Raw genomic sequence first — 26,397 nt, forward strand, 5'->3', positions numbered from 1 at the left:
TTATTTTTAGATTTTCACTTTAGCTGAGGGACTTTGTGTCAGAACACGTCCCCGGCTTATTAAAATCCAGCTAGTCAACACCAAGTGAAGCAGCGTCATCGAGATGAATCAAAGGAACAAACAGCTGCTGTTTGTAGCTCCTCACAGGAATCATGTAAAATGCTTTCACTCGGTCATTTCATGGTTGCAGAGGACTCGTGTGCACAATGCTACTTCTACTTGTAACTGTCTCTCTCTTGACTGCAGCCTATATGTGTTTTCAAACCCTTCAGCACTCCTGGGAGTTTGCACAGTCTGCCCGGCTACAGGAGGAAGTGCTCTGACAAACTCTGGGCCCAATCAGAGGCCTGGAACCCGGTCAGCTGGCTCAGGCTCGTCACAGCGGCCCAATGGCGCGCCAGGGTTCACGGTCAGGTGACCGACTCACAGTGTTTTGAAGCAGATGAAAACAAAAGCTAATGAGGCTGTCAGTCGTCCCTGCCAGCTGCCTCGCTGTGTGCACGGCTGAGAGAAGCCACAGAGCTCCGAGAAAGAAAAACAGGGTTTATTATCACTACGGCAACAAGTGTGTGTGTGTGTGTGTGTGTGTGTGTGTGTGTGTGTGTGTGCATGTGGGATAGAGAAGGACAAAGATTTACACAATATATAAAAGGTAGGGTAGTGAGCAGAGAAATTAAGAATAGAAAGTTCAGGTTTTGAGTTCTAGAAATGTTTTTTAAAAGAAAAAGTAACTTCTGTGGCTGACCTGAGCTGACACAAATTTTGGTGATGAGCATTTCTTGCTTTTTTCATACATACTATAGACCACTGGATCCCAACCTGGAGCTCCCGAACCCAGCTAGGCCTCCCTGATTTTAAAGGGTGTAAGAAAACTTAAAAAATAAAACACAGTAAGCTTAAACCTCAGCATTTCATTTGTTTTTGTGAAGAAAGCTATATGATTGTTGTTTTTCTCACAGGATAACAGTTCAGTGAGGACCTTAAAACAAGCTGGTTTGTGGACTGCCGCTGTGAAGTACTGAGTTTGGCATTTTGGCCGTCACCAAAAAGTGTCCATATTGGGACAAGAGGTTGGAGTTGTGGGAGTGTAAGGGGCGGATCTGACCGATATTCCTTTCCCACAAAAATGAGCACGTTTACTTGTTTTTTTAAACACAGATAAAACCCCTAAAAACAGGCTATTGACTGCTCTCCCACTGCCAGTGCACCAGAGCTGTGTACACGGCTCTGCAGTAGATGAGTCTGTGTGTGTGTGTGTATGTGTGTGTGTGTGTGTGTGTTTTGGTGTGTCACGTCACACACAGACTGGAGAACAGGTAGACAGTAAACAGCAGCATGGACAGAGGTCTGTGAAAACTTAACAGTGGTTACTTCTCTTTATCTATCTCTTATTTTTCATTCTCTCATTATCACTCGCTGCAGACTCATTTGGATCGATTTTTGAGTGCTGCTTAGGTGATTATTGGTGCATTAACCCAGGTGTTGTGTTTCCATAAATGCAAATCAGAGCCGGAGGTGATAAAAACCCGTGATTACTGCAGAGTCATTTGATGCGGTTGTGATTGTTACCTTCCCCATTACATTAACAGCCAAATGTAAGCAGTTTTGTTGTGCAGTGGGGACTGAGGCTTTATAGATTGTAGCAAAACCTCGCAAACAGCCCGTCACTCTTTGGGCCTTAATAAAGAGTAAACAGCTGAGTTATACGAAATATTAAAAAATCCAAAAGTCACTGGAAAAACAGCAACAAGTGTCAGATCGTTGTCTGCAGCTTGGTACGTGTCTCACCATTCACCTTCCTCTACACCTCCTAATGAAAACGTCACTTTAGAAACAACATGACAAGTACGACAAGTAACATATTCATGATCTGCAAAAAAATATAAATTAAAACAAGAAATGCCAGTATTTTTCTGCTGGCAACTGGGCTGATCACACACACACACACACACACACACACACACACACACACACACACACACACACACACACACACACACACACACACTTCATCTCTGAATAGAAGAAAAGGTTAATTTTGTAGCTTTAAACTCAAACTTCTTCCTCACTTCAACAATCTGCTCTCCTTCTTCTCCTAAGCTTGTACTCAGGACAAACAGCCCCCCCACCCAATAGCAGCTTTGTTTCTTCCCTCTCCAGATGGCCACCCATACAGTAACTCCCCCTCACTCACACACACACACACACACACACACACACACACACACACACACACACACGCTCACACCATGTCTGCCATGTCCACCCGTTTAAACCAAAGAAGCTCAGACAGGCCAACAACTGTCATTAAGAGCCTCGACCAGACGCTGGGAGTTAGCTGGCGCGTGTGTGTGCGTTCGGGGGGGAGGGGGTTAAAAAAGGCAACAGTGGGGATGCTGGTTGAGCCTTTATGTGGCCGGTCAGTAATTTTTTTTCTGTCAGACTAGTCCAGCATTTAGGCAGAGCCGAGCCCTGTCTCAAGCCTGAAAAACATACGTCAAAAACAAAACTGCAATCTGAAAATCATTATTTAGACCCAATTTAGACCTCACTGACCTCCTTTATCGTACTGTGTTCGACTCAACAAACTATTTTCAACAAACTTGACAGTCTGGCCATAAACTGAGGGTCTCATTCATGAAATGTTGCTAAATCTGTGAGTACATCTGCACAGGAAATCAACAAACGCGGCGGGAAACTCAGATTCGATCGTATGCGCCTGTGTACGTTTATGAATGCCAGTCAATCGTACGCTACCTTCAGAAAGTTTGGAGCTAAAAAGTAGGGTTCGACGATACTGACACAGATTATTATTACTTAATGAGACCGATAACTTTTATTTGAAACCGATGTGCATTTCAAATAAAAATGAAAATACTGGAATACAACAAACTTCACCACAAAACATAAATGCCTTTAGCAAATGCTTAACTGAAAACTTTCAAAATCACACACAGCAAGTTCCTGGCAACATTTGAATAAAGTCAAGTACAAATTAAAAAAAAAAAAAAGAATGAGGTTTTACAAAGTAAAACTTCCTCCCATGTTGACACTGTCTTTGCGTGTGCTGCAGACTGTCCTCCCTGCTGCTGGTTGAGTGTAGTACACAGACTTTTTCATGAATTAATTTTGTCTGATATCACTGAAATATAACACTAATACAGATTATCAGCAAAATGCCAAATACTGGCTCTGATATTAGTACATGTAAATTTCTCTCTGTGAACACATTACACACAAATTCGTTGTGCTCACGCTGCATGAATGAGACCCAGTGATTCTGCAGATTATCTGTGTGCAAAATAACACACGTCACAGTCTGCTGGCCGAAACTGTAACATACCGTCGCTGTTCAGATAAATCAAAGCCGGAGGAAACACTCAATGGCCGGACAACACGACTGAAATCAGTATCTCTGCATTCAAACAACTAAACCGACTCATGATGTAACTAATGTACGCACAAACTAACATTAAATAATCCACCGGACCAAACAAGGTTGATTTACACAGCATCACAGGACCGAACGTGCACACGTCACCGACTGAAGGCCTTCATTCTCAACCCGGAGCACGCAGCGTCCAGGTGGCGCCCATTTTGGCTCCTAACAGAGAGGCTTTCAGAGGGTTTATCAGGCAGGAGCAGGTCACAGATAACAGAATGAAGGGCCCGTTGTACAAGATGCTAGCTACTGCTGCAGAAAATCAATAAGGGCGGAGTCCTGGCAGGAAAGACAGAGAGCGAGAGCGAGGCATGAAAGCCATCGACAGACGCCGGACACGCATGACTGATGCCTCTGACCTTGGAAATATGACTGTGTGAGCGCATGTGTGTACTCATGACTCATGATCATCGAATCCAAGGAAGAGGGGAAATCTGATTCACTCGCTCGTGAAGACAAATGCTCTGAAAATTATCCGAAAATTATTTGTCACAGCGTCGCTTCAGCTGAACTTCTCTATTTCTACAATTTTCACATATTATGATATCACTGTTCAATCAGAAAAAACACTTTTGTCTTCAGTGGAAAAGCTGAGAAAAGCTCATAAATTTGCATTTCGTGACAGACGAGTCTGCAGGTATTTTTAGGCTCCGGCTCTGATTGGAGGCACTGCGAGCATTCATTAGCATTTAGCTCAAAGCGCGGGACAAAAGTGACACTGTCATGGCTGCGGACTCGTCTCATTCATTAATCCTCTGAAATGACAGCGTTGTTTTTCAATATAGTCTGAGAAAATAGATGCATTGACGTGCTCTGTGCTGGGCGATGATGACCCGAACACACAGGAAAACTACCGACACAACATGAACAAAACATATCCTCAAATTTAAAAAAAAAAAAAGTAATTTTTTTTTTTTTACATCAGATGGCTCTGGTGGTATTTTTTGTTTGTTTTTTGCTGGCTCCATTTACCTGAAAATGACTGAAACTGCTTCTCCATCTGGCCTTTTGGTCAGATTAGTATTTAGACTTTGTGGCTCGTCAGCGGTCATTAGCATGATTGATTCAACCTCAGGGAAAAATTAAGAAACTAAAGGGAAAATCTTGGTAAAGCAATTATTAATCTTAGAAACTTTTTCTTCCCAACACTTAGCAGTGCTTCTATGTGAAGCTGCAGTGAACGGCAGTGGTGCAAGAAGCATTCAGATCCTTTACTTTAGTAAAAGTACTAACGCTACACTGTAAAAAATACTCTGTCACCAGTTACAGGAAGTTAGGAAAAGTACTTAAAGTTTTAAAAGTGAGAGTACCAAAAGCAGAAATTTAAATAAATTAAAAAAAATAAAAACACTAAACTGTTAAGGAAATTAGAGGAAAGACAACACCCAAATAAATTAAAATTATAAAAAAAAAAGAAAGAAAGAAAAGGAAAATCTGAAAAAATAAAACTAAAAAATATATATAAAAAAGTTTAAAAATTAAATAAATAAATACACACACCAATATAAATATATAATATAAATATAATATAATATAATATATATATATATATATAAATATAATATATATAATATAAATATAAATGTACTGAAGTAAAAAGTGCAATATTCCCCTCTGAAATGTACTGAAGTAAGAGTATAAAGTGACATAAAAAGGAAATACTCAAGTAAAATACAAGTACCTCAAATTTGCACTCATGTATGGTACTTATGGTAGTAAATTTACTTAGTTACACTCCTCCACTGGTTAACAGTAATGTGTCTATCAGCATGTCTGCTGGTCAGCATGACGGCAGCCGAGGACACAAAGGGACGTCTGTCTGCGACATAATCAGCCTGATAAACTACAAATCGTCTGCTTTTGGAGCAAAACAACAGCGTCTTCACACAGAGACACAAGCCCACAACTTCAGCGCCAAATTACATTTCAGCCATTTAGCATTTAGACACTCTCTCAAATAAAGATGTACAATGTGGACCACAGTGTCTCTCCACAGAACACACCGAGGGCCAAGAGGAGAGGAAGAAAATCAACTGGGTATTTTAAATCAGAGTGGGACTCAAACGTAAAAGTCTGATAGCGTTAAAGGGACCGTTCACCCCAGAATCACAAACACAGATTTTCCCTCTTACTTGTACCGCTGTTAATCAGTCTTGATTGTTTTGTTGTGAGTTGCAGATTGTTGGAGATATCAGCCGCAGAGGTGTCTGCCTTCTCTCCATTATAATGGAACTAGATGGAACTCGGCTCGTGGGGCTCAAAATGCCAAAAAATACATTAGAAAACTGAACAGCAACGTCTCTTTCCAGAAATCACAACCCAGTTACTCGAGAAAATCCAAATACTTTGTTTTCAGCTGTTCCACATAAGAAGTATTTTCTTTCGACCAAACTACTACCACTAACCGTGTGCATCTACAGGTACATAATATTTTTGATTTTAGGGTGAACTGTCCCTTTAAGGCTCTGTATTACTCACTGGAGTCCAAACTGAGTAAAACGAAAATGTTTACAATTTGGTCTTTTCAGTTATGTTTGTGCAGAATTAAAATTAGAGGAACAAGAGGGGGCAGACGAGGAAAAGGAAAAAGAAATGAGGAAGAGGAAGGAAAAAAGAAGAATAAATCACTGGTGCGACATTTACGGACTAAAACTGCTTTGGACAGTCCTTATTGGGAGAAAAAAAAGGTTTAATCTTAAGAAAAGTTCATTTTCATTCAGAGATTTTAATATGTCCAACGCCACCTGCTCACATCAAATGAATCAGTTTGACTTGAATACTGTATGAATATTGAATGGTTTGTGAACTGTGAATGATTTACGAACTCTCCTGAAATGTTTATTAGTATGTACATTCATTTTTTTCTTTGTCCCTGTTTTATTTACATATATTTTCACACACACACACACACACACACACACACACACACACACACATATATATAAAGTGATTTTACTGTCACATAAAAATTTCTAATGTCAAGATAAAATCACGAGGGTTTTACTTAAGGTGATGCGCACTCCTGGTATCTCAATCGTTTGGTGTAAAGGTGTCAAAATCAATCATTTTAGTTAATCTAAATTTTTTGCACCAAAAGCAGGATGGGAACTAAAGGCAAAAGCTGTAGTTTTGCAAAAGGTGACATTGCATGATCGTCAGTGGGTGACTAAAGAGTCACATCGTCCTTCATTGCATTATGAAAATGACATGCCGCCTCTCAGATCTTGACAGTTTTTTATATGTGTTGCTCTGTACAAATTTTGGTAAAAAAAAATACTTTATAGCCAGCTCTGACAGTTGGTTTACAAAATAAAAGTTCACTTGTTTAGTGTCTCCTTTGAAAAATGTTCCAGCTCCACTTGACAGAACAGACAGTGAGATACAGTTAATACTGTGTGTGTGTGTGTGTGTGTGTGTGTGTGTGTGTGTGTGTGTGTGTGTGTGTGTGTGTGTGTGTGTGTCTTCAGCATCACTGCCTCGCCGCTACAACAACAAGCCATCTGTTTGCACTGTCTGCATCCGCCGCTCCACCCAACGCCACATCAACACGCCGTAGCTGCGTTATATAACAGCGCTCACAGGAGCCGACACACATCGACCCAAAACAATGAAACGGAGTAATTAGTTAATTCTGATTTTTTAAAGTTGTGTCAGTGGGACACACACACAGCTGATGCTGCCGTCTGGATTTGCATTTAAATTTTAGGCATTAAGAGGAGACCATCAGAGAGCGGAGCAGCACAACATGCTACTATATCATAGAATAGAAAAACTTTATTAATCCCGTGTTTTGTTACAGCAGCAAGAATAGAATATAATAGAATAAAATAAAATAATTAAGATATGTACAGTATGTATGAATATGTAGAGTATCATCAACATAAAAATTGAAATCTCCTGTTTTTGTTTTTTAAAATCCCGTTTGATATTGTCAAAAATAAAGCTTTAAAGGAAGGGCGTGTTTCTTTACCTTCTTTTTGATTTTTTTTATATTATTTTTTTTTAAAGGCTGACATCATACTAGAGCTGTAACCAACAACTCCTCTCATTATCAATCAATCTGTTTTTATTGATCCATCAAAAGTCAGGAAATACAGTAAAATGTAGGGATGCACCACACTGGATTTTTCTTTTTCCAATATGCCGAAATCTAAAGAGATTCTTCATCTCATTTATATAAGTGGGGAAACTAAACAGCAATAATTTAATTTATTTCTGTATATTTTGCTCCTGATGACCCCTCCTCTTCCTCATGTGCCGTCTCAGGCCGCCGCGGTGCCTTCATCAGCCCTCCACCTCAGACCAGGCTGGAGGAGGAGTGAAGCTCCAGAGCGACACACCTTCCTCTGCTGCTCTTTTTAGCCTTTCTTAGATTTATCATTCATTTCAAAGCTTTTGTCTTCCTCTGCTGAATCCCAGCGTTTCTCCTCTTCCTCCTGTCGTGGATGAACTCTGACCTTTACATTCCACACTGAGGATCGGCTCTAAGGAGCCGCACAGGAGGAGGAGGAGGAGGAGGAGGAGGAGGAGGAGGAGGAGGAGCAGCTTTTTCCATCATCATCCAGGTTCAGGAATCAGGACTGGGCCCGAGTGGCCGGGTGGAAACACAGAGCTCTTCTTCTGTCTACTAAACTCCTGTTTAACCCTTTGAAACCTGAGCAAAAGGCTTGAATTCTTTCAAACACATGTAAAGAAAACAATGAGCAATTCAACCAGAAATGAGCCAAAAAGTAGCAAAAAATTAGTAAAAAGTTCCAAGAAAATTACCTTAAAATTACTTTTTTTTAAAGAAAAAAAACAGGAAATTACCTGAAAAAAACTTCTTAAATAAAATAAAAATAACAAATAAAAAAAAAAGATATTTTCTGTAACCTAATTTCAAATACATAATTATCCCGAGTTATTTTACAATTTTCTAAAATTTTCCCTTTTGGCAGAGGTTTGTTTTTTTTTTCTCATCACCATTAAATTTTTTGCTATTTGAGGGACATTTCATGTCAAGCTGTTGATTGCCTTTTTTCCCTATGTTTTTGAAAAAGATTCGGTGGTTTTAGAGGTTCGAATGCTTGTGAAAGGTGTCTGAACGCAGCTTAAGAAAACGATCAAGGTTTCAAAAGCTGAGGGTGAAGCTGTCACAGCCTGTCCTGTCTGTGTCGTCACATCCTGCAGGAAGTGTGCCGTCATAGTAAACTGCACGCAGTAAAGGAGGTGCGATACGAACTTGTGTTCTGCAGGTTAGCAGGGGAACGAGGTGACACCCCCACAGCACTGAGACACAGTGACATTTAAGACAAGGTGTCTCAGAGTTTCCATTTGCACTTCATCTTCTATATGACACGAGTTCATGATTAATAACACTTAAACAATCTGTCTGCTAATCTCCTCCTTGTCTTGGGTGTTGCATTTCTCCACTGACAAACAGCCTAAAGTGTTCACACACTGTGCACCAGTCACCGCAGCTCCTGTGTCACTGTCACACACACGCTCTTTCTTTGTCACACTTGCTAAACACACAATCTGCCACCAAAATGGGGCAGCAACATCTGCGCGGTGAGTAAACGCGGCAGGTACCGCTCATATAGAAAGCAGTGCCATATTGTTCCCATTTTTGGCACGCTCTTGACAGCGTTTCAGTTGTGTTTGCCTTTTCATTTGGACTTTGTTAAAGCAGTCCATCACCTTCATCATAACCTGAATTCCTTTTCAGACAGTCCGGTAATCCTCTTTATCAGTCTTTCATTAAGAGCCTCCTGTGTTTTTCACTCGTCGACCGGTTTCACAGCCTCGCACTGAAAAACAGAAACGGTTTAAAAAGAATTGCCAAAATCTGCTCTCAGATCACACGAGTGACACAAAAGGGGCTTGACCTCTTTTTGCAATCAACAAATCCTCCAGACAGCAACAACTATTTCAGCTTCTTCTGGACACGTTCTTGCAGGCAGATTTTCTCTGCTGCCCTCAGGGTGACGTTTCGAAACCTCCTACAGATACAATCTGAGTTTTTGCAAAACTAATATATATCTTTATTTAAGCAGGTAAAAGACTCACTGAGACTTAAAATCCCTTTTGCAAGAGTGACCTGGCCAAGAGGGCAGCTTAAAACAAGGTTCCAAAAATAAATACAGACACGCAAATACAACTATTACACAATATAAAGAGCGAGCAATATCTCCAGTTAAAATGCGAAAAGTGCAATCATCAAATTTCAGTTATCATCAGCAGTCAAACTGACCTATAGTGCTATTTTCTAAACCTTTAAAAGCAACTTAAATTCTCCCAAAGTGATCAGCTCAGACAGTTTTAAGTCCTTCTGAGGGGAGGAGGCGGCAAATCTAAAAGCTTTTTTATAATTTTTAAAAGCGATTCTAAGATGGAAAAACTCTATTTTCAAAAACACCAATCGACATTTTGGACTAGGCCTGAGTCTACATCCACGCTTAAGGTGCGTCTTTTCCTAAAGGAAATCATGTTTTTAAAAAAAGGGCACCAATAAATGCCAACAAAAGCCTGCAAATATAAAACCAAACACCCGAGTCTAGCTGCTGATGTGCGAATGCATCCAGTGAGAATCATCATCAGCTGAGCCGCTGCATCAGTCCACACAGAGAGCATCAAAGAACGTGACCCAGATACTGTCTGAGGCTCTGGGTCGTATTTTTAGCTTAACTGTAGCTAGCAGGCAGAGCTGGTCACTGCTAACACGCTCATTAACAGCTGCACGAAGAACGTCACCTACGTGCAAAATAAAAAAATCTATAATTACTCTTTGATACCACTTGTGATCGCCTTAAAAGTATCATCCGTGTATAATCTTAGCTGCAGAATTATTAACACTTTATTGCCAAATAGCGGTTTAAAGACGTCCCTGTGGGCGCTGCTGGTGTTTGTGCTCTTTTGAAACTCCGGTATTTGTTCCTCAGCGCTGAAAACAAAGATTGGGTGCAGCCCGCGTGGGGAAACACAAAGCAGCTCGACTTCTCCATCGTAAACCGTGACAAAGTCAAGTTCCTGTTGCTGGTATCGGCGTCAGAGCTTCCACTTCTTCTGATTAGAAAGGTCACGGCAGATAACAGAAGTTTAGACTGTAAAGAAAAGTTCCCAGAGGAGTCGCAGCTTCACTGCGCCGGCTGCTGCTGTTGGTTGTGGCTGCACTTCACTTCCTGTGCTGTAAAAGGTCACCGCAGACACGACTAACATTCCAGTTTGAATAGCCGGAAGGTCGGTGAGCCAGCTTTGCATGAGTCGATTCCTTCTGACAGCTTTGTAGTTCCACTTTACAGAGCGGAGCGCGGCCTATTAATAGCTCCCACACAACTGGAATAAGTGCAAAAGAATGGAGATTTACGAGGCGTCTAATGCTTCGATCCCTGATGACTGAAGTTTGGATCGATATCTGAAGTAAATGCATTTCAGTTTTACTTTTCACATGTAATTAACTCGAAATATTAGGACTTGTGAAACGTTAATTTTACTACCAGGTGTCACACAGCAGGTGCCTCCACAAACAGGGTTGGGCAGGTTTGAAGATTTTCAAACCAGTTTGAATTTACTGAATTTTAACCACTGACTCTGTTGCATTCAATTAAACCAGTTAACCCTTTGAAACCTGGGAAATTATGCCTGGTTTCTGTCAAAAACATGGTGGGGGGGGCGGCCTCTAGCTCACTGAGGACAGCGTCCGCCTCATGTAGGCTGAGTCCTTTGCAGCTGCTCGGGTTCGACTCCGACTTGTGGCCTTTTGCTGCGCGTCATCCCCATTCTCTCTCCCACTTTCCTGTTGCCCTAAAACTGCGCTATAATAAAGGCATGAAAAGCCAAAAAATAATCATAGGGGGAAGAAAATTAGCAATTTTAGAAAAAAAATAACCCAAAAATTGCAAGAAATTAGTAAAAAGTACAAAAAAATTACCTGAAAATTATTTTAAAAAACAAAAACAAAACAAAAAAGACCTGAGAATAAAATGTTGAAATTATAATAATTTTCTAACACAAAGCTCACATCATAGCACTTTAAAAACGGAAACATCTGACAGATCGGCCGCGCTGTGAGAGAAAATCTGCGGTGCATTTCCTCTGAGGGACACGCAGCGATGGTGCTCTGCTGATGACAGGCTGCTGCTGGAGCGCCACACCCAGCTCCACTTTATCAGCAGCAGAGAGAAAAACAAGCATCTTTGCTGTTCGAACATCCACATGAAGCTGAGGAAGTGAAACTGCTTTGAATTTCATCTATTTATCTGTACATCTAAGTAATCTTTCACCTACGTCTCTGCACCGGCTTCCTGTGGAATCCGCTGATAAATAAAATGTAATCTTTCTAAAATGTACAGCAGCGTAGATGAAATTTAAATTTTCATATGCTCTCATCCAAAAGGCAAAGTGGACTAACGTTTGCTTTAGAGAGAAAATCTCAGCCGACACGCAGCTTTCATTAACAATGCACGATATTTCCACTGCCAAGTCGCCGGAAGATAATGTTTCTGCAAATCACGGATACATTTTATTTTTACATTTAATACACATCATATAAATGTTTCTAAAGCAACACAGTAAATGATCTGACTTTGTCATCAGGAGGTGGAGAGGATGGTGGATGGCGTGGCAACAGGCGAGACGCCCGCCAAGCTGCAGCTCGCTGTGCAAGACCGTGCCGTCCTGTTTTTCCAGCATCTTTTTAGACGCCAAACATGCTTGTTTTTAGCTGCCATCACTGTGTTTCCACTGGGGACAGTGTCATAAAAAGCAGCTGCTTTTTACTGAGACATTGCTGCCTTTCAAGGTGTGATAGTGCCCCAAAACTGGGTTTTTTAAGCCAAAACATGGTCCTTTCTGAACCACAGCCATGTGGGTTTTGTGTGTAATTGTTTAGATTTCTTAAAAAAAAAAAAAATAGGGTAAGGCAGCAAGCTACATGACAAGATATGGTCAAAAAAAGTGTGTAAAACTAGTTAAAAAAAAAAGATACCACAAAATTACCTGAAAATGAGCAAACATAACAACAGATAGCAAAGAAAAGCAAATAAAAGAAAAAAGGTTAAAAATATTTTTAAAAGGTGAAATTAATTAATTAATTAAAGATAAAATAATAAGAAGAATTATATCAATAATAAAAATTATAAATATTGTTTTCTGTGCATTTACCCTTATTTCTGAAAATTATTAACTTCCAGTAATTATTATTAAAAAATAATTTTAGATCCTTTTCACCTATTCCTAATTTCTTGCCGTTTGTACGACGTCTCTTGCCAAGTTGCTCATTGCCTTTTTAGCCATTTTTACACAAGTTTTAAAGTGTAAATGCATGTGTTCGGCGTCTGAACAGCACAAGAAAACTGATGTCATTCCAGGTTTCAGATGGTTAACAAAACCATTATGTGCTTATGTATTTTTAAATCCCTGTGTCAATAGGATTTAGAGTCTCACGTTGTCACTTTCCAAACTGCTGAGACATTTCATGTGGGCACATTTCATAACGACAGGAACATGGCTGCGGTTTCTAATCTGGCCATCGCAGCGAAGCCACCAACATCTCGCTGCACTGATGACTTCCTCCGTTTCACCGCTTCCTCACAAACATCCACTCGCTCGCTCTGCCGACACCAACAAACTCTGCTCTCAAGCCAAAAGACTCCCAGAAGTTTGAGTAGTTTGCTGCTGTTGGACATTTTACTCTGAAGACTCTGAAGGCAGCGTGTTTCTGTCGCAGCTGTGGTCTGAAGGAGGGAAGCTCGGCGAGTCTTAAAAGGGTTAAACCATTTCCTCAGAGAGGGGGATTCCCAGCCCACATGCTGAGTGTGGTCTTACCCCAGAGTTATAAAAATTCCTTCGGCTCTGATTTTCCTTTACCTCCCACTGTTTAATGGAAACACAAACACGGTGACCTCTGACCTCTGTATGCCTGGTTGCTGTTAATGAAGTTTGGTTTATTCTGCCATATCGGCATTTTTTTTTACATTCATGTTTGGATTGTTTTTATCAGTTACGGGATGTTTTGTTCAGAATATCTGCAATTAAGTGTCTGATTATTTTGAATTTAATTTATGCTTCATCATAAAAGCAAAAACAATTCTTTACATTGTAAACATTTCTATAGGCGAAAAATTCAGCCAATGAAATGTATATGCTGAGATACATTTCAGTTAATCCTAACTCGCCTCTGGTGTATTTTCTAGAAAATACTGTTTTTCTAACATGTCAGAATAAGCTTAATAATACAGAAATGAATAAAACAAAATGTAAACTGATGAATTTGGGGGGTTCTTCAGTCGTATAATGCTGTATTCTTGTACATAGTTCTTTAAATGGCACTTTTAATGCATGAGTTGTATGTATCTACAGTATATATGTATTTATTTATTCATTTTTTGCCCTCACAATGAATTCTTGCCATGACACGTTAGTTACATTTCTCTGGAGGTGCACGCTGGGTTAAATACTGTATCTGTGCAGAGAGCACACTGAAGGTCGGGCGTAGATTCAACAAGTAAGCAGCCTAAAAACCAGGCTTAAGGTCGATCACAACGGCTATCATAAAACGAGATGGAAAATAAATGGCACTGACAACATCCCGACAGATGTTTTCTCTTAAGAGTTCAACTCGGTCAAAGACGAACAGTTTAGTCAACAGTGTCTAAACGCCAGTTTGGATGTCTGAGACGTTTCAATATAACCACACAGAAACACTCACTCTGATGATTAAAGGGTGAGTGCTTCTCTATTTTTTGTGTTTCCTCTTTCTCTCTGTCTCTCACCTCTCTTCCCCCCTTTCCTCCTCCTCCTCCTCGCTCTATTATATTTTCCATCCCAACAGCTGTTGTCGGTGCACACAGCTGCAACAAGCCGTCACACTCTGCAGCTATTCGCCAGCCTGGGAAGCCCAACCAATCGCCAAGTGTTGAGGATCAAGTGCACATGTGCCGACACAAACACACGCACGCAGGTTTTTGGGTCAGATGTTTGCGAGGCGGCGCGGACAAAAAAAGAGCTTCATCCTCACTCAAACTCGCATGGCACACGTGGTTATGATTCACCGAATCCTGAGGAACTAAACTCAAAATGTCAACGTTAATTTGTGTCCCAGTGCATCTGAGCATTTCCACAACCACTTGTCCCCTTCTTTAATGAAACGTTTACAGCAGCCGCCGTCCTCCCCCGAGCCACACACAAAAACCCAAATAAAACAAAAAACAACCCTCAAAGCAAATCAAGATGTGGTATCTGTTGTGTACTAAAGGTACGACCAACCGCACCCATACAGCCACAACCGAGCTTAATTACATTTGATCTGTGAGGTAACGGCGGAGCAGGCGTTCACCGAGGCTCGCCTCAGGGCCGGCCTCATTGTCCACGACCACACACTCTGATTCAAAGTGACACTCGTCTGAGCAGCGGAGTCGCTGAACGCTGCTGGTCACTTGTGTAATCCTCAGAGGCAGAGCTGGAGATACAGGAGACCTTGAGATGCTTCTGTGGATGCTGACGCCATATTGTACATGTGGAAAACACGCCTGCGGGGTCCGTGTTCACCCTGAGACACCAGCGAGCGGCACAGTCACCAGAGGAAAAAATTGGCATTGTTTATTTCTGCAAACCACAGATTTGTTTATTTCTGTGTTTCATATGTAACGTATCAGCGTTTCTAAAGCGATGACGTTTGTGAGCGGACTCTGGAGATGAAGAGGAAGCCGGATGTCGTGACACCTACAGGTCAGACGTCTGCCGACAACTGTCCGAGAGCAAGAAACGTGGATGTTGTTTTGGGGTTTTTTAGCGAGTCATAGATGCCTTTCCAGCAGCTTTTTAGCCTCCAATAGCAGGTGTTTTTTAGCAAAACATCCTTGCATTTTCAGACGCTATAGTGCCACAAAAAGCGTTTTTTTTTAACTGAGAAATCACTGCATTTCCTGCTGAGATAGAGACTCAATTAGTAGTTCTTTTCTGCAGAGACATCGCTGCATTTCTGGAAAAAACGGTGCCACCAAAAGCGGTTGTTTTCTACCAAGATATTGCTACATTTCCTGCCAGATAGTGTAAACAAAAGTGGTTGTTTTTGTTTACCAAGACATTGATGTGTTTCCTGCTGGGATAGCGCCACGAAAGCAGTTGTTTTTACCAAGACATTACTATGTTTCTGGCCGAGATATTGAAACAAAAAGTAATTGTTTTTTACAAGGACATTGCTGCAGTGCCTGCCGAGACAGTGCTGTGACAAGCGGTTGTTTTTACAAAGAAATAAGTGTGCATCTGGCAGAGATAGCACCATGAAACACATTTGTTTTTTACTGAGCGATCACTGTGTTTCCTGCCGGTATAGTGCCCCCAAAAATGGTATTTTAAGCCAAAACATTATCTTTCCTAACAATAACCAAGTGTTGTGCCTAAACCTTAGCACACATTTACCACAGCGTTGCTGAAATGTTGCAGCGTATCCTTGGTTTGCAGAGCGTACAATGCCGATACTTATTCTGACGGCTGTGTTGAAGCGAGACAGTCAGTGTCTCGATTTTTGCTCAAACTCCTGAATATTCATTATGCCGAGTAACTCTGATCATCATGTGGCAGAAGGACTTCATGGCTCTGATGTGCATGAGCTCACAGACGAGTGAGGATGATTCAACATCTTACAACCTCGTTTTTGTTGCAGCAAATCAGGTGAGTAACATCCCCATCAGCTGCGCTTTTTCAGACTCACTTCCAAGGCCCAAAATGGCTCCTCATATATACTTCATGATTTCCTGGAGCACAGTATGTTAGCTGCTCTGTGTGATGTTTACAATGACCTCGGCCTGTAAACTGCAGAGCAACACAAGCTTATGTCATACAGGAAGTAGAATCAAGCTCAAAATGTGCTTTCTAAGTCATCTACCCACGTCTGTGAAGGTCCACATGGACAAACTTTTCTTTTCTACCTTTCTCGTGTCACGAACAACATATCAGACAGCAGTCATACAACATCTGAGCTTCATACTACGATGCTGATGTGACCCTTTTGACACCGTTATTTAAGATTCAGAAACTACAGCAGAAGTGATGAGAAAGTCTGAGGATGGAGATTTGCTGCTGCTCTGCACAATACTGACTTATCTCCAGGTGTGTATTCTCGTCCAGGAGCACAAAGGGTGTACTTTTTTTGGGGGTGCAGGTGACATGTCACATCAAAACCCATATTTTACCAGGCGAACACCTCACCGAGATTTGAAATCTCTCTTCCAAGAGCGAGCTGGCCAAGAGGGCAGCATAAACACTGTTACAACAAAAAACAACAAGCACACAAGTACAACCGTCACACCCAAAGAGCAAGAACAACTTCCAGTTAATGCACGAAAAATTAACACAAAAACATTTCATTTCATACATGTGCAATTTTCTAAAACAACTTCTGTGACAATTCACGCAGCAACTGCACGGACCAACAGTGTTATTTTCTCAATCCTTTAAAATCAACTTAAAATCCCTGAAAGTCATCAGCTCAGACCATTTCAGCTCCTTCTGTAAGTTATTCCAAGAAGAGGAGGGCAGCGTATTCAAATGCTTTTTTGCCAAATTCTGTGCGAACCTTGGGTTCCCCAAATATTGTAAGAGCCATATTGGTTTTGTCTTTTATACATGTACGTAACCAGCTCAAACAGACTTTTATATACAAAAAACATCCACAGTGAAAGTCTGTGCAGCAGTATTCAGTGAACAGAGGTGGAAGCGTTTCCACAACAAGTAATAAAACAAAAAGCACATAAAAACATGAAGGTAGCAGAGAACTTCTTTTCTTTGACAAATTTAAGACATTTACACCATAAATTGTTGCGTAGACATTCACCAGACTGCAGCAAATTCATTTACGGGATGGCTCCCAAACCCGTTTCATGTTTGTCCCCTCGATGCTGAAACGTAACCAGTGAAGCCTTCAGTGTCATCAGAGTTTAGCATGATTGAGCATGAAGGCTGCAGCTAACAACAACGTCCATAAATCAGTGCCAATTCAACTGTTTTTAACTCTCACATTACCAACTCCACCATTAAATTCTCAAAAGCTTTAACATTCAGTGTCGATACACAACCACAAACCTTCAGCAAAGCCGCAAAAAAAATTCACATTATTTTTCCAAAAGGTTCAGTGTCTAACACTGTTTCTGCAATGCAACACAGCAGGAAGAAACAACAACACGTGGGTCTGTTTTACAGCCACAGGCAAATGAGAGTCCATCACAGCTGGACGCAGCTTTGACTCGCAGTTTGTTGTGTGCAAATGTCTGCAAGTGGAGTTATCTGATGGTGTGAACAGTCACACATCAGAAAAACATGGGACTATTACATATAGCTGTGTTTGCGTCACGTTAAAGGTCCAGTGTGTGAGATTTAAGGGGATTTAGTGGCACGTAGCAGTGTGGACTGCAGATTGCAACCAGCTAAAACCAATAAGGATTCCTTCAGTGTTCATAGTTCTGGAGGTTTTTACTGAAATATCCACAGAGACGTCTCTTTCTCCGAAACAAACACTCCAGGTGATTTTAACCAGACAGACCGCACGCCCAGCAACTGCTAACGTGCGCTAAGATCCAGACGTTCAGAGAGGTTTTAGCAGGAGCCGAATTATCTGCAGAGGTCTCTTCTCTCCAAAACAAATGGACGTCGTGATTAAAACTGATAGAAACACTGAATAAAGTAGTTTCATCATATAAATCGGTGTTTCGTCTACACTGTTTGACATGTCAGAGATGGACCGCTATCCCAGCACCTGCCGATGTTTGCTCACCTCGTCTCTGATCTAGATGTTCAGGAGAGTTTTACCGTGAGCCAAGTCATCCTCAGAGGCGTCTTTCTCACCAAAACAAATTGACCCGCTGATTTTAACTAGCAAAAACACATTTTTTAAAATAGTTTTTTTCTCACGCTCTTGGTGCAGTGGGGCTGTAAACCGATTCGAAAACATGGATGGCCACTTCTAGAGCCAGTGTTTGGTTTGTCCATTCTGGGCTACCGTGGAAACACGGCAGTGCAACATGACAGACTCCGCTGATGAGGATCCGCTTTCATTTTAAGATAACAAAAATGCAACAATTCTTATTTTCAGGCTATTACACACTGAAGAAAACACTGAATAAATCCTCCACACTGGACCTTTAAAAAACAGAAAATCTACATTTCCTGACAGGAGAGAGCTGCTCGTGATTTCTGTCAAATTAAACAGAAAGCAAAGCAGATCCGGCAGCATCTCTGACCCAGTCCTCCTGCTCTCATTTCTACCAGGCGACCGCAGGATGGTGTCTGCTCATCTCTGATGGGGGCGGTGAAGGTGGAAATCTGGGCTGCAGGAGCACCAGGTCTCCATCAAATGCCTTTTCCACTGTGTGTGTGTGTGTGTGTGTGTGATGGGATGGGATGCACGGGCCTATCTCCATTAATGCAGCACACAGCCACTCCAGCAAAAGGCCTGCTGGGCAATGGTGTGCACAAATGCGCAATGAAACACCGCCCACCCAATGGCGCACAAGTCGGTCAGCGTGGTGAAGGCTGTCATGCACGGATGGGGCTGGTCTGATCACAGCAATGCAAAGCGTGCAGGAATATTTCACTGGGGTGTGGATGAGAGGAGGAAAGAGGGAGGAGGAGGAGGAGGAGGGAGGAGGCACCACTTTGGGACCAAAAATAGGTGCTGGGGTGATGTTTGCATCGCTAAAATAAAAAATAATGAATGGATGTGAAGCAGAGAGGCCATCACAGAGATAATCCAGGCCAGACCGCACCGGTCCCGAGTGAAGCAGGGGAGGGGACATGTTATTATAAACGTGTTCCCGAGCCCGTGAGAAGGGAAAAAATACATAAATGCATGTTTGTGCTCCAGTTTCCGCCCGTTTGTTCACACACACGTACACACACAGATGGAGGTGCACACCAACCTTGTAGACTTGTCCATAGGTGCCATTTCCGACCACTTCTACCAACTCGAAAATCCCAGCTGGATCCTGCACAGTGAAAACAAGAATAAAACAAACAAATTATAAAACCATATTTTAATTGATTTTCTGTAGTATTTACTGTACTGGTTCGCTCGATTCAGGAGCCGGCTGCGCCCGGTTTGCTGGCCTCCCCATGCCAGCGGATATTAGACAAAGAAACGCCACCGCAGGGCTGTGTCAACAACACCACTGCTAACTGCATGCTTGTGTTTTTATTTGGGAGTGTAAAAATGTAAGATGCACGCTGAAAACGTCTTTGACAGACGCACTCACCCGCAGGGATGCCAGGTCGATATCCACCAGACTTTTGGCCGGGGACTCGTTCGCCATTTTCGTGCAAAACGGTGATAAATCAGCGGAAAAACGGCGCGTTTATTAGTCTCCTTCAGGCGGACGATGTGCGTCTCATCCTCGGGTGGTTTTATTTTTAATCCCGCTGGTGTTATTTTCTATCCAAAGCGCGTTTTTCCCTCGTTGTAATCCCGGCAAACGCTCCGCTGCTGCTACATACCGACCGACTGCTGAGCCCAGCCTGCTGCACCTCTCTCCCCCTCTCCCCCTCTCCCTCTCTCCCTCTCTCTCTCCTCCTCTCCTGTGTGAGTCAAGCTCTCTCTCTCTATATTCTCCGCCCTCTCTTCCTCTCAGTGTGTCCACATGTCTCTCTGTCCCTCTCTCTCCTCATTCTCCGCCCCTTCGCTCTCTCAAACAGGGGCAGCCCAACACTTTTTGGGGCCCTGAGCTAAACTTTATTGCCCCCTCACAACCCAAAAAAGGCAATTGTAAATTCACCAAATATATAAGCCCTTAACCCTTCCAGACCGGAGCGAGTCGGCCTGATTTCTTTCAAATAATGCGGAGAGCAGGCAATGAGCAACAAGAAAAGATCCAAATATTAGCAAGAAATTAGTAAAAAGTTTAAAAATAAAAAAGTGAAAGTTGAAAGTGAGTGAAAAACAACACAAAACTATATTTATAGTTATCAGAAATTATTTTTATTTATTTATTAATTATTATTTATTATTATTTTTTGTTTTATTTTAGCACTTTTTCAGGTGATCTCCTGTTTTGGTTCATTTACCTTTATTTTTTTTGTTTGGCTAATTCCAGGTCATTCTCTTGTAACTTTTTACTAATTCCATGACAATCTCTTGGTTTTTCAGTTGCTTATTGCCTGTTCTCCATGTTTTTGGAAGAAATCAAGCTGATTTCTGGTTTGGGTCTTAGTAACGGGGACATAATTTCTGGAAATAGACATTGCTGTTAAGTTTTTCAAATGTTTGTTTTTGGAGCTTTGAGCACTACGAGCCGAATGCAATCTAGTTCCATTACACTGGAGAGAAGGCCGAAATCTCGACGGCCGATTCCTCCAACTCGGCCTCCAACTCTAGGCAACTGACACCAAATCAATAAAGATTAAGGAAAAGGTAAGAAAAACAACAACAACAGCAACAAAAACAGCTAGATTCTGGATCATTTAATATTCTGAGGACGCCATAAGTGAAAGTCTCTCATCGGTAATACCTGAACGTTAATGGAGCATATAAAGAGACGGTCTGTGATGATGAGGCATCGCAATCACTCCTGCACAGATGATCGGTATTAAAACCAGGCGAAGACTTTACAGGCACTACATAGTGTTCTCCGAAACGTACTGATAGACCTTTTTCACTGCAGACATTTGACTTGTCCCGGCAGGAAAAGCACAGGTGAAACACATTTCATAAGTGATGGCTCAGGTCCATCCAGTGTCCCGGTGAGCCAGCAAACTCAATACCACGATCCTGGCAGTAATATCTCACCTGCATGGAATGCAGGTGAGATATTACTACCAGTAGTCTATGTTGTCAATAACATCTGTGCTTTTCCTGCTATGACTTGTCAAAGTGATAAATTGGAAGTTGAACAACTTTGATCTGGACCTGGTCCAAAGACATTAAAAAACAGTCACTACTTTTACATGATGTTAGAAAAAGTTGAATGACTGTGTTCGTCTGAATGCTCTTTTAAAGTGTATGTAAACATGTTAGTTCAAATGAAACCAAATTTCTCAAAGTCAGACTAACACACCTAGATAATGTGGTTGGGGGTTGATTTACGCTTTCATGTTTACACCTCAACCGGACCTGAACTGGTCTAGACGTTCTGCACATGCTCCGTAGTTCCTGCGTCGGGCAACAGCATAAAGTCGTTGACGAAAGCCGCTAAAAACAAAAGATGAAGAAGGGAAGAAAACAAAATAAGACAAAGGCATCAGCGTAGAGTACCAATGAAATGTACAGTACAGAAAAGTTCTCTACCATTCGACATCTAACCTATTTTCCTCTTGCTTACTTGTTAGATGTGTGATGTTATAGCTCAACCAGAAGAAGGTCCAGTGAGGACTAGCTGAAAGGAGGCATATCGCCACCTACCTTTGCAGAGTCGGACATACTTCCATCAATAACTCAACTGCAAACACGATGCTGGACGGAAAATGTACATCAAGAAATGTTAGATAACAGTAGCTATCAAGTTTACAACAGCAAAAGTAGCCTGCTGTCTTTCTGCAAAATGGACAAGCCATACTGACCACGTCTTCCAAGCCATCTGCAAATCCATATGCGCCGGTGCCTATTTTTCTTTTAGGTTTCAGCAAACAGGATTGCACAGATTATCAAGGCACCATGCTTCTGCCTTGTTAGAGTTGTTGCTAACACCTACCTCGGAGCTTTCAAACTTTATTGACAATTGTCAATAGCCAGGACGGTCCACAGGTGCCACGGGGCCGTTTGTACACATACAGTGTGAGCACATTAATTGTGAGCTTTGCACACAACGTAAAGGGTTATACCCCTAACAATCTGTGAAACGCTCCACCAGGAACCCTCTCTGAACCTTTACATCGTGGTGCTAACAAGCCACTTAAGATTTGTTTTGCCACTTCAGTAATTTTAATCAAAATCTAACTAAGAATGCACAATTACAGGAAACAGTTTTAAAAGAACATTTAAAGTGCAACATTTTCTAAAAGGTACCTTTACTTCAAATAGTATCCGTATCATCCCCCAGCATCTGGGACTAACCTGATATTTGCACTGTTGGATGACTTAAGTTGAGAAAATTACACCAGCTACGTAAATTAAAAAACTAGAGTACTGAAATCACCGTCACATGATGTGTCAACAGCATGTGGTGCTTTAATGTGTGTTTTAATGAGTGGAAAACCAGAATCAGGGAGAGCAGCCGACAGGTACGAGCGATGGCAGCAGGATATAATGCAGCCTGTCTGGATATCATAGCCTCCAATAGAACAGCAGAGCAGTGACAGCAGCACTGAAATATTCATCACTGTTTCCATTTCACATGCTCTAATTGCCCTGTATCTATCTGATGGAGAGACGGAGGAAGAGAAACAAACAGAAGCTGAGAGAGAGGAAGAGACATGGAGTAGGAGATATCGCATACATGTTTAAATATTAGGATTAACAGTGCAGTTTTCAAATATTACATTATGGCAGAAACTATTTAAATGTATTTTGTTATTTATCTGCTTTTTGTTTCATCACTAAGGCTGTGTTTATACTTGATGTAAGCGGTTAAAAGAAGTCAGTGTTGACTTTTACTCTCACAGGGACACAAACAGAGGTCTCTCGTGTGAAGGTCCTGTGTTTGTTTGGCCGACCCACCATCACATCCTCCTCCCTACATGGGTCCTCCTTTCTTTATACCTCCTGCAGGGTCACTATAGTATTCAGCACCCACTGCATGATGTCATTGAGGAAATTTGTGTGTCCTCCACAACAAAGGACTCAAAATGATTACAACACATTACTTGCCACAATCAGGTCATGGGGTCGTGGTCATTTCAATGCAACCAATGTCAGCTCCAAGGTAATTGGTAAATACCTCTTGGACTACAAATGAACATTAGAATGCATCAAGTACCAAGATCTTATCCTGTTGCCTTCATATTATGTATATGAAACATGTTTTCATTTCAAGTTGTCACTAATTGTTGCTTTGTGATTGGACTTTTCTTTCTACATATTATGTTACAGGTATCCTTCTGTGTCTGCTGTCGATGTTCTGGGATGCCTCAACCAACAGCGGGATGTCAGAAAATGCGCATGGTTAGGATAACACAGCAAAGGCACGGATGGTTAGGTTTAGGCAACAAAAAACATTCATATGGGAAGCAAACACCAGGCTCCTGCGTTAAGTCCGGGGTTTGTTGGATCACCCCTGTTACTGGCAGCATTTCACCATGATGCCATTGAGCTGCGTATCATACAGCCGCACCAGGTGCATCCGGGCAACTGGCAGCAAAATTTTGATTTAAAGATGGAACAAGATAAAAAATCAGAACATTATTAAAATGCATCCTGAAGGGGGCATGAATACATTTTATCCATCCAATAGTTGATAAGGTATTTCAGTCTGGACCAAACAGGAGCTGACAAAGCAACATTTCCGTCCATAGAGCTGCTGATGTGGCCAAAAAAAGCACTATAATACTTTAATTAAAAATCTAACATACCTGACACAAAAAGGAAAATATAGTTTCGATATGAACTTTCAAAAGTTCTATACTATTTTCTTGCATCTCCACCCTCTACTCTCACATTTACCCCCAATCCATCTCATCTGCTCTAACTTCAATGCTTTCTATGTTCTCTTCCACAGGAATGTGCGCCCCTCTCTAACACAGTTTTACTGTTGCCTGTTAATGATGTTGGTTATCCAGATGTTAAAGCTTATTCCACTGCCTCACTCACTTTAATTCTGCTGTCCACAAACGCCAAAAAATGAACATCTGTTGGCACACATGGAACAGAAACCACAAGACTTTGGAGTCATTAAAGCAGGGCATCAGAATTACTTTACACACAGTAATAACAAACAGACAGACATTAAGTATATTAGTATTGTAGTTTTTTGGAAAGAACTTCAAAACTCTTTCTTTTATTACTCTGTTAGAAAGCAAACGTAGTTCACAGATTTGGCAAACAACAGCACAAAATAAGAAAGTAGGATAGAACATAATAAAATAGCAGACAAATGGAACAAAATCAAACCGGCCACACGTAACAAATATAAAAAACATCAGATGACATTTATTGTTACTTTTACTAAAGCATCGAAAATATGTTGTTATACATGTTAAATCGGATTTTTTTTTTTAACTGATGTTGGGGGTATTTTAACTCCTTGAAACCTACATAAATTGGTTTGAAATATAAAAAAACAAAAACAAAACAAAAAAAAAACACAGGAAAAGGAAATGAGCAACTTCATAAGACATGGCCCAAAAATTTGGAAAAAAAAAGAAAGAAAAGAAAATCTATTAAAATAAGCACAAAATGTTTTTAAAAAAAACAAATAATTCACCTTAAAGGTGCTGCATATCAAATTACTTTATATATATATTTTTCTGTAGCATAATTTTAAATTTTAACATTGCCCTTTTTGGATAATTTTCTAATAAAACTCATTTTTAGGTTTTTTTTTGTCACTCTTTACTAATTTCTTGCAACTTCTGGGACATTTCTTGCAAGTTTGTCATTGCCTTTCCCCCCACGTTTTTGAAAAAAAAAAAAAAAAGAAAATCCAATTTGCCAAGTTTCAAAGAGCCTTGTGAGAGACATCTGAACGCAGCACAAGAAAACTGATGTCGATCCAGGTTTCAAAGGGTTAAAAAATGGTGCTCTGCTGCTCTGAAACTTGTGCTTTGGTCTGAGCTCTTGAGCGAGTCTTTGCTTTGAAGGTGATGAACGGGGACGACTCACAGACATCAAAGTGTCACCCACTGGGTGTGCCCTGCTTTCATGTGTTATCTATAGCAGTGGATATTTCAACGATTTCAGGCTGGACGTCTAAATTACTGAGTTTATTCTCGACCTGCGGAGTTCACTCCGTGCGGCTCGATGAGTAACTCAGACTCTACAGTTTGCAGCTTCCTCTCAGCTCTGCGGAGGTTTACAACGTCTTTTTGCTCATTGTTTTAGTTTTATGGTCTGCAGTTTTACTGTTTTGGTTCTCGCTCACAGCTCTCTGGCACCATTTTGGGCCAGAGAGCGGGAAGCTATTTTCTGTAAAAAAGCTGTAAAAACCTGCAGGAGGCTACCTGCTCAGCACCAAACAGTAGACATAAGTAGCTGGTGGTTAACCTGGCAGAATATTTAGAGTAAGATTTCTCTTCGAAGGTGGCTGAGACCAAAATCAGAGCTTAAAGAGGAGCAAATACTGGACTTACATTCCAGACTGTTCTCATTCTGGTGTCATCAAATACCACCACGTGAGCGTCGCCAAACCTGTTGGATTTTTCTTTTTTCAGCGCCTGTGTTAAAAAGTAAGAGCAGCCACACTGCCTGCATGAGCAGCGCTGCTCGGCTGCATCTCAGCTGCATCTCAGCTGCACGTCAGCCACAGCAAATCTAGAGAAACGATGGCTTGAAGATTTTTTTCCACCTGCCACAGTCTGCAGAAAGACAGTGGAAATGGTGTTTTGAAAATTATATTGCCTCTGTACCACCTTTCATTACAGTTTCAATGTATCTGTCACAGAGATGAGAAAAATATAAAGATGTCTGTTTTACTCAAACTTTTCTGCTTTTATTTCAAAATAAAAGTCCTCTGACAACGTCTCTGTTGACAGAATCCCATCAGTTGTTCACATAAGGCATTTTATTGTGAAATAGTTGCAGGACTGTGTTGTTGACAATAAAGGAGCTGCATGACTTCATAAATAAGTGGAATTCGTGATTAAAATGAGGAAATGCAGAACTCATAGCTGCGGGCAGCCCTGCAGGAGCGTCACAGCAGCGACGCTGCCAGTGTGAACACCGTGAGTGTGAAACCTGCTGCAGTTTGGCGAAGTTGCTGTCATGCGCTGCTCACACATGCAGTGTGTTTCAGGAGCAAAATCCTGACCCCAAAAACCCCCTTAGTGGCTGTCTGATACGCTGCCGGGCTAGACAGAACCTATCGGAGTAATTATTCACCGACAGACGGGATTGACATGAA

At 41.3% G+C, this 26,397-nt stretch overlaps 1 protein-coding gene across 12 annotated transcripts in view; it reads right to left on the bottom strand.

The window, feature by feature from the left end:
* The window catches only part of LOC121949004 (mitogen-activated protein kinase kinase kinase kinase 4-like), a 149,382-nt gene extending 129,439 nt beyond the window's left edge, over window positions 1-19,943 (bottom strand). For 5 of the 12 annotated variants that reach the window (XM_088083602.1, XM_088083605.1, XM_088083601.1 and 2 more), the window contains exons 1-2: window positions 19,669-19,943; window positions 19,336-19,401 (exon numbers count right to left, since the gene is read on the bottom strand). In XM_088083602.1, coding sequence (XP_087939728.1) covers window positions 19,336-19,401; window positions 19,669-19,725 — 123 coding nt within the window. In that variant the 5' untranslated portion in view covers window positions 19,726-19,943. The remainder of the gene's footprint in view (window positions 1-19,335; window positions 19,402-19,668) is intronic. The other 7 variants (XM_088083604.1, XM_088083603.1, XM_088083606.1 and 4 more) reach the window with 2 other exon arrangements.
* Window positions 19,944-26,397: the final 6,454 nt, after the last annotated feature.

Source organism: Plectropomus leopardus, chromosome 10, assembly GCF_026936395.1.
Source record: "Plectropomus leopardus strain MGB_pleo_1.0 chromosome 10, ASM2693639v1, whole genome shotgun sequence".
In the NCBI taxonomy this organism is placed as follows: domain Eukaryota; kingdom Metazoa; phylum Chordata; class Actinopteri; order Perciformes; family Serranidae; genus Plectropomus; species Plectropomus leopardus.